This window comes from Bemisia tabaci, chromosome 8 (genome assembly GCF_918797505.1).
Source record: "Bemisia tabaci chromosome 8, PGI_BMITA_v3".
NCBI lineage: Eukaryota > Metazoa > Arthropoda > Insecta > Hemiptera > Aleyrodidae > Bemisia > Bemisia tabaci.
Window position 1 is genome coordinate 22,886,690 of NC_092800.1, and position 12,153 is coordinate 22,898,842.

Sequence of the window (12,153 nt, forward strand, 5' to 3'; positions counted from 1 at the left end):
TTTGATGATTATTTTGCCACATTTTAAATTTCAAGGGGTGATTTTAGAAGAAAATTTCGCGAGGAAAAGAATGGAACCGCTTTTAGAACCTCACAGTTTTTTATCAGCAACGGAGGTATAAGCGTTTAAAATTTCCAAATTTTGTCCGACCTCTCCAATTGACTCGATTCTTTGTGCGTCGCAAACGGAGACACGTGGTTCTACATTTTGGTCATCAATATACTTTAATTTTTTCATTTCAAATTAGAGCATAATAATTTTTACGATCTGACAAATGAGCTCTTGAAATACATCGTTTTGAGTTGAAACCTACCCGGGGATTCCGATTTTAAGGTGTTTACAACATTGAAACCATGCCAACAGCTAATGAAGACCCTTTAGGGACAACCTGTCAAAAGTGAGTCGATTCGCAAACACACGTGATTTGAACGACGGAAAACACTCGAGTTTTCTGGAAAATACAGAAAAAGAGAGAATATAGCCTTTGACATTCCGAAAATTCAGTTTGATCCTAGACCGTGAACATCCTGTATTATCGTCGCGGTGTGGTTTTTAGAAATGAATTTTTGAAATTTTGAACGGAATTAGTTTCGCGAGGTCGTCGTCACGATGACGATGCGGGAGATGCAGCGACCTCATTTGTTGGTCGAGGAGGAAAAACACATTTCGAGTAACGACCACTATGAAAACTGCAACCTCGTTCTGGCCCAAAAATTCCTGTTCCTCTTTGATGTGCTCACTGCGGTAAGTGTTCGATTTATTTCTCAAGATCATCTTTAAATTTTTTCATCACTCTTCATTGGCGGATTCAGTAAAATTGGCAATCCTGTCTTTTCTCCATTTAAACCTATGAAAATGTATCGATTCTTTGAGGGACCAGGTGCTCCGAAAAGAATCGATTATTTAGCATAGGTTTAAGTGGAGGCAATCCGGTGTTGCCAAATTGCTGGATCTGCCTTTGTTACTCAAATCAGTACTCTCCGGGCGCCGCCGCACACTGTGGTATTGGACCTGAAAAGCTGGCCAAAACTATTTATCACCAGATATCGCCGAGTTTTAAAAATATTTTACAATCAGTACTTCTTCTTAAGTGAAAATATGCACAATTTAACCACCCAACACATCATATGACAATTTGCCGAGAGTTTAAAGAGGGTGCAAGAAGCCCTCCAAAAAGCCTTCATTAGACGCAAAGTATCTGACTAAAGCGGTGCATTTAGACGAGTTTCTCCTTCACCTATGGTCTACTTTTCGAAATAAGGACTTTCTATTACCTCATAATTTATGGTTTTTTTTTAAAAAAAACAGCGTAAGTCACTTCAAAATTTTTGACGAAACAGCCGATCTCTCACATTGAGGAGTAATTGAACATTTCTCAAAAAAATTAATATGAATCATTCTAGGTATTAGATTTTTGACAGTTTTGAATCAGAATTAGTGCTAGTATGAAAGTGCCGGGACCTCCATATGATGATTTGAGGTTAAATTATAAGATGAAAATGAGTTTTATTATAATAAGAACCATCGTAAGGGCAGAAAGCACCTGTGAAAATGATTCATTTTGATGGGTTCCTTCCTCACCCATGGTCCACATCTCAAAGTGAGGGCACTTCACAGCAAAATTCGTAACGAAACCACATATCTCACTGTTACGAGGCTTTAAATGTGCATCTCAGCGTAATTTCATGGTGCCAGAGGGCCACTTTTAAAGTCCCACCCCGCGGCCGCATGGACTCAAATTTGTCTGTAAAAGTAAAACATGGCATAAATATGTCTATACTCAAGGATAATGCACGAAGAGATTGTTAGATAACGGTTTAAACATTTTTGCAAGACTTTAGACCCTCCCATCCGCTTTCAAATTATTTTTTTTATCCCTCTTTCGAGGGCGTAGGGGCCAGAGAAACAGGTTGCGTGACCATATATCACCCAATTTGGTACTAAATGGGTCAGAACTGTTGGAAAAATACAATTTCAGTCGTTAGTATCGACATAATTTTTCCCATTCATGTTTGTGAAAATCGCTCAAAAGTCCATCTTTAAGGTCAAAAATTTCAATTTCCTCAGTTTTCCTCAGTCTGTCACCCCTGAATCCTGAAAATACCCACTTTGGACTATAACATTCCGCCTTAAACCGCTTGAGCGCAGTTGAGCGCAAAAAGAAATCGGACTCTGAATTTCAAAAAAAACGTTTACTTTTACATCACTTTTTAACCTCCTGTGAAAATCACTAAAAAAGGAAATTTCGAAAATACTGTGGTTAGTTGTGTAGAATATACCCCTAAGAATGTGTTGCATATCGCCGAAGTTCCCTTTTATGGCCGCACAGTTGAAGTAAACTGATCGACGAGTAGCGCGCCAAAACATATCAAAATAATCGCTGAGAATTAGGTAACTTCGTGGTCTCTTCGCGGGAAATTGAGCCACTCGAAAAATGGTACATACATGTCTACCAGGGTAAAAAACAGTGTAGATTTCGAATATCACATTGGTTTTCCAATAAAAAAATTTTAAAATTGAGGTTTTGGCCAGGTTTTTCGGTCAAATACCACAGTGTGCGCCGACCGTCTGTTACTTGGGGGATGATACCACTATTCGACCACGGGGGAACTTATGTTGCCTACACTAAAGATTGAAGGCAACCTGACATGACGTTAGTATCTTCTTGTTTGGTATGAAACTCTGATTTGTACGTGCCCCCAGTGAGCGCACCATTTTATGATGATACCACTATTCAACCACGTTGGAGATTGTGTTGCCTGGAATAAAAATTTACTTTTGTTACACATATTGAAGGCGAATTGATATGGCGTAAAAGTAACCTCTTCCTCTTTGGTGAAAAAACTATTTTCTGGGTGTGCTCAGAATGAACGTGTTACTTCAAGACGCTACAACTATTAGATCGCGTAGCAGCTTGTATTGCATTTACTGAAATTGAAGGCGAGCTGACATGGTGTTAATGTGATCCCTCCCCGTCTGATAAAAAACCACTTTTGAATGTGTTTCTGATAAAGCTTGCAATATCACGAAGATACCGCTATTCCACTTTTGTCTAAAGTCTTCTTTCGATGTTCCTCTCTTTTACTCTTTCTCTCACGTATATTCTTCTACTTATACCTTCCCATTGCTGCATTCTTTCGTCTTCTTTTTTCCCTTTTTGTCTTCAATATTTTCCCCGTCATTCTTTCTCCTTTTTATTTGCTCTCTTCTCCATCTTCATCTGCTTCTTTACTCTCTTTTCTGCTTCTTTTCTCTCTTTTCTGCTTCTTTCTCTTATCCTCTGATTCCCCTCTTCTCATCTGCATCCTCTTTCCTTATTCTTCTTTTTCTTCTGCCTCGTATTTTCTCCCCCGTTTCCTGCGTCCTCTCTCTCTCCTCTTTCTCCTCCTCCTTCTTCTTCCTCTTATCTGCATCATCTTCTTCTATTTGGTTATAGGACATTTAGTCAACGATTTTTTGTCCGCACACCTGTTTTTTCCAGTAATTTACGTCCACGCGTTTTTTCGGCACGGGAGTTTTGGTCCACGTGCCAGTTGCGACCCAAAGTTAATTGGCCCACATGTAAATACAAACGACAATTTCTCACGACGTTTTTGGATGAAAATGTATAATGTCTCGGAAAAATTAGGGTTTGCTTGTTTTTTTTGTTTTGTCTGTTTGGTCTAACGGAGAATAATATATAGTTGAGAGTTTTGGTAAAAATGGGGGAGAGTCAATCCCATGAGACAAAATTCACTAAAACTCTCTACACCTCTTTGGTGTAACAGGACTTAATTATCTTTGAAGAAATTCCCACCTTGTTATACCTGAACCGGATAAGCCTCTATATTTGCCTCAGCTGAAGGCTTTTAGATTTTTCCTGTGTACGATAAGCATCTGGATTTATTTTGAAAGATCTGTACTTTTAAAAAATTCCTGTCATTCTTAATACGTTCAATTCCGTATAATACTGTGCAGCACCTCTGTTATGAAATAGTTGCTTCAGGCGCCGCGCGCCGCCGCACGGCGGGCGGGCGGCCAGCGCGAGAGGCGCATTGGCGCCTGCAAACCTAAGTGGATACTTCAAGCATTGGGCAATGCGTGTAGTATCCACTTAGGTTTGTAGGCGCCAGTGAGCCTCTCGCGTTGGCCGCACGCCGCTTTGCTATGTTAGGCTTTAATATTTATACTCGCATGGTCAGCGTTTTTTAACTCATGATTTTGAAATGTTTGAACACTCTGCATTGATTTTTCTCATTTAAATTGATGGGGAAAAATATGTATCAATTTATCAAAGGAGAATAATAATACAATGTGTGTTTTTTAAATATCGGTGGTTCCGTGTCAAATTTAATGATTTCCAAAGCCCTTTAATTTTTTCTTTTACATTTTGTGCTTTTATTGTGCTGCAGCGAGGTGTACGCGCAACCAACCGCTCAAAATTTGACGCATTTGACTCTAAAAGAGCGATGTACAAATGGGTTAAAACTGAAGATTTGCGTTCTTCTTCGTTTTTTCCCTCTTTTATTCATTTTTCCAGTTTCTGTCGGCACAACTGCGGCTCATTGAGATTAATGTCGCTTGGAAAAGGTTTTACTAATATTTGTCACGTTTTAAAAATATAAATGTTTTCAAAATGAAGAAATAATTTCGTAAAGAAAAAATTAAAAAAATAAAAAAAAGTACCTATACATATATGATATTGTACATCGAATATTTTAAGGATAGAAATAAAACCAAATATTCACCAATGAAAATTTAAGAAGATGATTCAAAAGGAGAAAGTAATAACATTTCATTTTGAAAATGAGCAACCATAACAACACCTCCTTCTCTCTCAATTTCTCATTTCCATATTGTCAATATAATTTCACATACGGATTTAAATATAACGCTTCGACCAAGTCACTGCTGCTTATTTTACGTGTGGGCGTAAACTACTGGACAGAAAAGGTGCGCGGACAAAAAATCGTTGACAAAATATCCTGAAACCCTTCTATTCCATAATCATTTCTTCTTCTTCTATACTTTTCCTTCTTCCTTCTCTATTCTTTATCTCTGTCTTTTCTTCTTCTCTCCTCTCTTTACTTCTTCTTTTCCTTTCTTCTTATATACAGTTCAATGGACCACTAGACAAGGTACAAATTGCAGCATTCTGATACATGTTTCGTAACTAAAATGTCACGTAGAACACGATGCGAATGACAAAAATTACCGCAATTAACTCCTTACGAAGATGAATAATGATTCTTGATGCGTGAATTCAAACCACCCACTCATGAAAACTCAATGCTCTACGTGATTCACATCCCGCTCCAAACGATATCATGACAGTCTCTGCGGTATAAAAATCCGGCAACCTCAATCTTGACGCTTTGGCTCAGCTATAGCAAATTGCTAATAGTTTGAACAACACATGGTGGGAAATGAACATTGCTCGATTGAGAAGCTTGCTGAAACCGTTGTAGTGGGCGATTTGACTCACGCAGAGCTTTGAGTTTCTTGTGAGCGGGCAGTTCAAATTCCCCGTAACCAATATGAAATAAAAACGTTAATATCTTCGTTAGGAGTTGGTTTCAGTAACTTTTGTTGTGTGAATCGTATTTTAGGGGAGACCGGGGTTATGTTGGCCACGGGGCTATGATAACCATCGTGAGAATTTTGTAGAGGAAAACGTAAATTTGATGTTTTGATGAGAAAAAAGGTTGGCAGCGATGTAGACTAACAATTCAAAATATCAACATCGATGGTGTCCCCCTCTGTTATGTTCTGTGCTGTAACATTCTTGTTTACCTTCGAAAATAGCCCGAAAATGCGATTTTTTTAATTTTGGATTTTGTTTGCTGTGGCGAGTATTTATTTTGTATCTTATTAATCTTTGTTTCTATTTGAAGTAGACCCCTTTCCTTTGATTTTAGTGTATGGATTTATGGCTTTTGACTCCTTGTTTCTTAGTTGGATGACTTTGATTTGAGGTGACCTCAATCGGGGCTATGTGGACCATGTTTCTGGGGCTATGTTGACCTACTAAGAAAACATACATTTTATATTTTTTTTTGCGTAAGGTTTCAAATCCATTTTCTTTGAGTTTAAAACGGTCCTATATAGTGGGGAAGTAGATCTTCTCATTATTTTTTAAGTTGCTTTTCACGCCAACTCACTTATTAAATTTGATACTGTTCTTTAAAAAAGAAAATTTTTATTTTTAAATTTTCAGCTCCAAAGGTATTGAGTTTTACAAACATTACGAAAGATAAGTGTAGGGGCATAATACTAAGCTTTTTAAGTGCAATTACAATCAACTGAACAAGGTTAACACAGCTTCCTTACAGGTGGCTAACTTAGCCCCGGGGGTGGCCAATATAGCCCCAAGCGGGGGTTATGTTGACCAAAATGGATTTTCTTTTAAAAACGCATGCAACTCACAAAATTAAAGTATTTTGTACAATGTTTTCAGTTGATTTTAATTTTACACTGTATGCTTAAGGATTAGAGCATCAAAGAAATGACATTCTATTCTTCTGTTTCTTCAGACACAAGTTTTAAAAAAATCTGGTCAACATAGCCCCGGTCTCCTACGTGAAATTCTAGTCAAGAAACATGTATCAGATTGCTTAAATTGGTCCCTTGTCTAGTGGTCCATTGTATACATAATTCCCTTCCGATAGTCCAATGGTAGTAACAGAAATTTTAAAACTCTTCAAGAAATTAAATTTAAAAATTTAAAATTGCCTAGTCCCCGACGTAAATAGCCTAGATGCTGATCGTCGTTAACTAAAACTAACTAACTAACTAACATTGTTGTTTCCGTGACGTTCTTAGCTGGCAGCTATACGGCTCATATTTGTGGGTTATGCCGCGTTGGAAAACTATTACATATTCGACGTTTTCTTGGGGATCAAGATGGCCATTCTCCCCGTGATCTATATGTTCGATGGATTTTGCGCTTTTCTTCTCACTTTTCTGGGATGCGTCGGGTCTTACACCCAAGATCCGCGCACGCTGGTCTCGGTAAGCAAAGTATTTTTGGTACCATGGTCAAAAATAAAAAATAAAAAAAAATATTTGTAATACAAAAAATTCATGTACAAATCTATAAAATGCGCCACAACATCAAAGAAAAGTTAGTTCGGAGCATTGAGAAAATAGGAGATCAATGATAGCGCATAATATCTATAATTAAATGATTGATTTGAAGTCAGATTTTTATGGCTGGAGCTAGGTCTTCAAACGCTTTAAAAAAATTAAATACGTAGAAAAGATGTCGGACTAAATTTTTCATCGCAAATCATCTCCTCGAGAAAGGTACATAGTCAATTACAAGAACTAAAATTTCCCAAAATAATGAGGAATTGGAATCCCCCGAAAAATTTAAAGGCCCTTCAATATACATTTAGCACTTGTATGTGTTCTTATAACTTCAGGGGTTATAGTATACGTTTCTCTGAAAGTTTACTTCTTTTTAAAACACATGGCAAAACTTTAGTTAAAGGTAACTAGAGTTCTAGTGGCATTCACGATGCTTTTGATCGGTTTCTAACAGGTGTATTGTTAATCCTCAATCAAGAATCTGACCATTTCCACTAATGTTTTTGTACTTTAAATGCATTAACAATTTGTTACCCGGCAAAAGCATTTGAGTTTTGATTCCAGTATTCATTAGGGATTCTTTCCTGCATTCTGCTGCAAATTATTGGAGGGTTCTATTCGTTGTACCATCGGTTCTTCTTCAAAAATACCATGCGGGCGGCCCTGAAGGCATCTTTGCTTGAGTACAACAGCACCATTCAGAACCAACTTTACACCGTGTGGCACGACATGCAAAGGAAGGTAAACGAAATCTCCAACTCTGTTTTGCCGATCTTGACTTGAACGTAAAAATTCAAGACAGGATCATATTTCAAGTTTACTCAGTTTATCATTTAACTGACGTAGTTACAAGAAAACATAATTTGAGCACCTCATTTACCATGGCCAGATCACGATTCCAAGTTATGCTGCGACTGAACTTATTGTGTTTGGTACGAAAATTATAGCAACCTTTTTGGCAGCGAATTCTTTAGGACGTTAGCAAAAGTTTTCGATCGAAATCACGAATCATCTTTTTACACCCAACTCAACAAAAATCGCTTCACACAAAAATATACTCCTTATTCCTATCAAAATGCGTCATATATTATATATATTAAAGTCGCTTTACAACGCACTCTGGCGTTCTACGACACCCAAACGCCACATACGCCTGTCTTCCCAGAGGTTATCGGGCAACTGACACCGCAACATCTCTTCGTCAACGCCCTGCCGCCAACCCTTTACGGGACGTCCCCGTCGCCTCTTCCCAGGTGGTACCCAATCCAAAACTTGTTTGGGCAACCTCTCCTCCGACATTCTTTGCACATGTCCATACCAGCATAACTGCCTGGACATGACGTCGTGCACGATATCTTTCTCAACCTTCATCACCTGGCGAATTCTCTCATTACGGACACGGTCCCGTCTCGAAATGCCGGCAGATCGCCGCCAAAAATCCATTTCAGTTGCCCTCAACATTTCTTGCGTTCTTTTCGTCAAAGGCCACACTTCACTACCATAGAGCACGATACTTTTAACGATGGCATCATATATCCGGTGCTTGTTTGCCTTTGAGATGCTCTGATCCCAGAGCACCCGTTCAGCATCGCGATGGCTCTCCTGCCCTGGATGATCCTGCCCTGGATGATCCTGTCCTTAATTGCTCTATCCATCCTCCATCCTGATCGAGCCAAACACCGAGATACTTATACTCGTCACACTCTTCGATGCGCCGTCCATCCTCAAGCTCTATGCTTTGCCGTTGATGCGCTGCTCCCACGACCAGCTTCTCTGTCTTGGACACACTAACGTCCATGCCTCATTTCCGATATTCTTCGACCAACTTCCGCGTCATGTAATCCGTCATGTAATCGTCATGTAATGTGTCAAAATGCGTCATACATTGTTAAAAATCGAGGAGTGGAATTCGGTGCCGGAGTCTATACGGCGCCCAAAAATCCCGAGTATTATGAATGGCAAGTGAAATCGGCACCATTAAATAGCGTATGATATCCCGCAAAATGAGTGGATGCTGCTCCGTAATAGAGTATAAGTCACTCCATAAGAAGCATAAATTCCGCTTCGCATTCATTTCACTCGGAACTTTTAGGCGCTACATTGACTCCAGCATAGAATTTCACTCCAAAATGTTCAATATGGTAATTTTTTATTGGCAATGCAAAAATCTGGCTCTATCATAATTTTGAACTATTCCAGGAATATCAACCATTGAGACACATTCTCGGTGATAAATTCATTATCTGTGACCAATCCAGACTGACAAAAAACTCCGGCCTGGAAGCCGTAATTACGGGCTGTATAGACATACCGACCGCGTTTCGGCCTCAGAGGTCGAAAGTTCCGGGTGTAGCAGCTTGTGTAGCACCCGGAGCAGTCGAAGCAACGGTTCCAGCACCCGGAACTTTCGGTCTCAGAGCCCGGAGCGGCCAGAAATAGTATTGTTTCCAAAATTTGAAAAAATGGGTCAAGGCCGCGGAAAATTTCTCACCAACGCTGAGCGCGATGCAACTTTTCCTGTTTCCCAGTTCGAGTGTTGCGGAGTGGACAGCCCTCGAGATTGGATGCCGTACTTCAGCCTGTCGTACGTCCCGGTGCCGCTCTCGTGCTGCGCTCACTACGAGGAAAAGCTCCGTCGCGGTGAGAAATGCTACGCCCGCCTCAACGAGAGCAGCTACCAACTCGGCTGCTACACCCAACTCCAGACCGTCGTCGCCGATCACTTCAACTGGATGCTCCTGTCAGGGGTAGCACCCACGCTCACTGAGGTTAGTTCTTCTAGAGTACTGAGTACAGGAGAGTATTGCCATCTCTGTGCCGCTCTCTGATTGGTTCATCAGTTTTAGGTTATCATGGGGCGCCAAACCTGGCCAAATGAAACAAACCCGACCTAGAGTCCCTTTATACTGAGAGTCAAGACAACCCCCCTCATGGAGTCACAAACGGGAATAAAGATTACATAAAATGGCAGTTTTTCGTAATCTTTGATCGTCTTATCCTCAAATTCCTTTCTCCGTTCCTTCTCTCATTCCGTTTGTTCCTTGGCGAACCCGTTATTCCCCGGTCCATTCTATAATCTTTGCAATCGGTGAAAATGTAATCTTTATTCCCGTTTGTGACACTGTGGAGGCCTAAAATACGAGAACCAATCGGAAATGGATTCACATTTTCTTGACTCTCGGTATAAAGGGACTCTAACCCGACCCCGAGGAATATGAATTATCGGCTGAAAAATGAATAATAATCACACTCAAGGCTTAATTTTCGGCATAAATTTCCATTAAAGGTCGATCCGAACTCAATTCAGAAGTTGATCATAAAAAAATTTCTATCACATCCAAAATCACGTCTAGAAATTTGTAGAACTTTTTCGCCATCTTGTTTGTTTACATTGGGCCAAACTAAGAGCGGAGGGGCTGGGATTTGTTTACATTGATCAAACTTTGGGGCTCCATGCTAGCCGCAACCAATCAGAGAGCGGCACGCTTTTTCTGTAGTAAAAGGATTGAGATGGTAATACTCTCCTGTACACAGGACTCTAAGCGAAATAGGATTCTGTGCGATACGCAACTGCTTCATACAAATATAAGGTGCGCCTTCAATTTAGTCAAGTATGCAATCCTTGACCTCGAGCGGATTCATCAGCAATCGATTCGTCCTCTTTTTCTCCTCTTTTTCTCCTCTTTTTAGGGCGTTTATGGTTCGGAAAATTAAGAGAAACAATGTCATGGGTGGATAAGATTTCCGTGATAAAACGGTTCACTTCATTTGCTAGGCGCGTCGTGATCCGATCTGTGAAAAGTAACAGTAGACTCCGCACCAAGATCAAACCACAGAGGTCAGCCGAACGTCGCGCGTCGCGTCGTTGACCTCCGTCCAGTGCACGGCGTAATTAAGTGGTCATTACCATCAGAAGAAATCCGATGCGCTCAAATTAGTTTTATATTTTTGCAAAAACGTTGTAATGAGGTCCTACACAATGTGCGAATAAAACAGTACGCGAGATGTTTCCTCCTCAAAATTTCACGACAAAAACGAATCACGCGACAGGAAGTCTGAAAATCAACTCCTAAACAAGATGTGAGTGTTTACAATTAAAATTGGTTAAAAATACAAATGACGGCATTTGTATAATCTAACTTCCATTTGACCTGTGTTAAAAATATCTGCTAATATCTCGTTCACCTACCTCATACCTACTGAACGGTTATAGTCTCTGCCTTAGGAGTCGTTTTGCGTGCCTCTATTACACATAGACGAGAGTCATTTCATCCATGGTTTTTGAATCTCCATATTTGAATTTCCCAAAATGAAAATTGCAAACGGATGCCTGAAATTAAAATACTGTTCCAAAGTAGAGACCCCTCATTGATTAAAGAGTCCTCATGTGTGAGAGCGCAAAAAATTATTTGCTGATACAGATTTTAATACCACAGGCTCCTCATTTGCAGTGGTGAATCTTGCAAGTTGGCAACACTGTTTTTTCTTTATTTAAATGTATGTCGAACAATCGATTTTAGGTGAGACCGTGAGGCAGGCTGTCTTACCAATAATCGATATATTCAATGGATTTAAATGGAATGTTGACGGTGTTGCCAACTTTTGGAATCGTCACTGCTTATTTTCCTTTCTGATAGCTCTGCATTATTACACATTTCAGATGACCGGACTGATGCTAACTCTCATCGTGGCTAAAGCAATCAAAACGGATATGATGTTGAAGAAAACAAGACCATGGGCCCGCTAACCGCGCTCATTTCGGAAGCTTGAACCCCTCGCACTTTTTTGTTGTAGGCCTTCCTGTGCATTTAATTTATTCAAACGTTGCTCAAAATAAAAATGGTTATTAAATGGCTAAAGTTTGTTCCGCACTAGTTACACTTTATTTACAAGGGATTGCCCTCGTATTGCTGTTGTATATCTTGAGTTTTAAAGGCTTATGGAAAGTTTCATTGATTGACACATTTCTCAACAATTTCACTGATTATTGAGTGTAATAAAATGGCACTTATTATCATAGTCTTTTATCCTGACTTACCTCAATCCTCACCAGAAACAGCCATGATTAGATATGGTTATAGGACA

At 39.7% G+C, this 12,153-nt stretch overlaps 1 protein-coding gene across 1 annotated transcript; it reads left to right on the forward strand.

Moving 5' to 3' along the window:
• The first annotated feature begins 215 nt into the window (after positions 1-215).
• Positions 216-11,927, forward strand: LOC109032539 (tetraspanin-33-like). Its single transcript, XM_019044720.2, has 5 exons — positions 216-744; positions 6,802-6,990; positions 7,633-7,809; positions 9,597-9,836; positions 11,729-11,927. Exons 1-5 carry the CDS (start codon positions 610-612, stop codon positions 11,813-11,815), a joined length of 828 nt encoding a protein of 275 aa, XP_018900265.2. The 5' UTR covers positions 216-609; the 3' UTR covers positions 11,816-11,927.
• Positions 11,928-12,153: the final 226 nt, after the last annotated feature.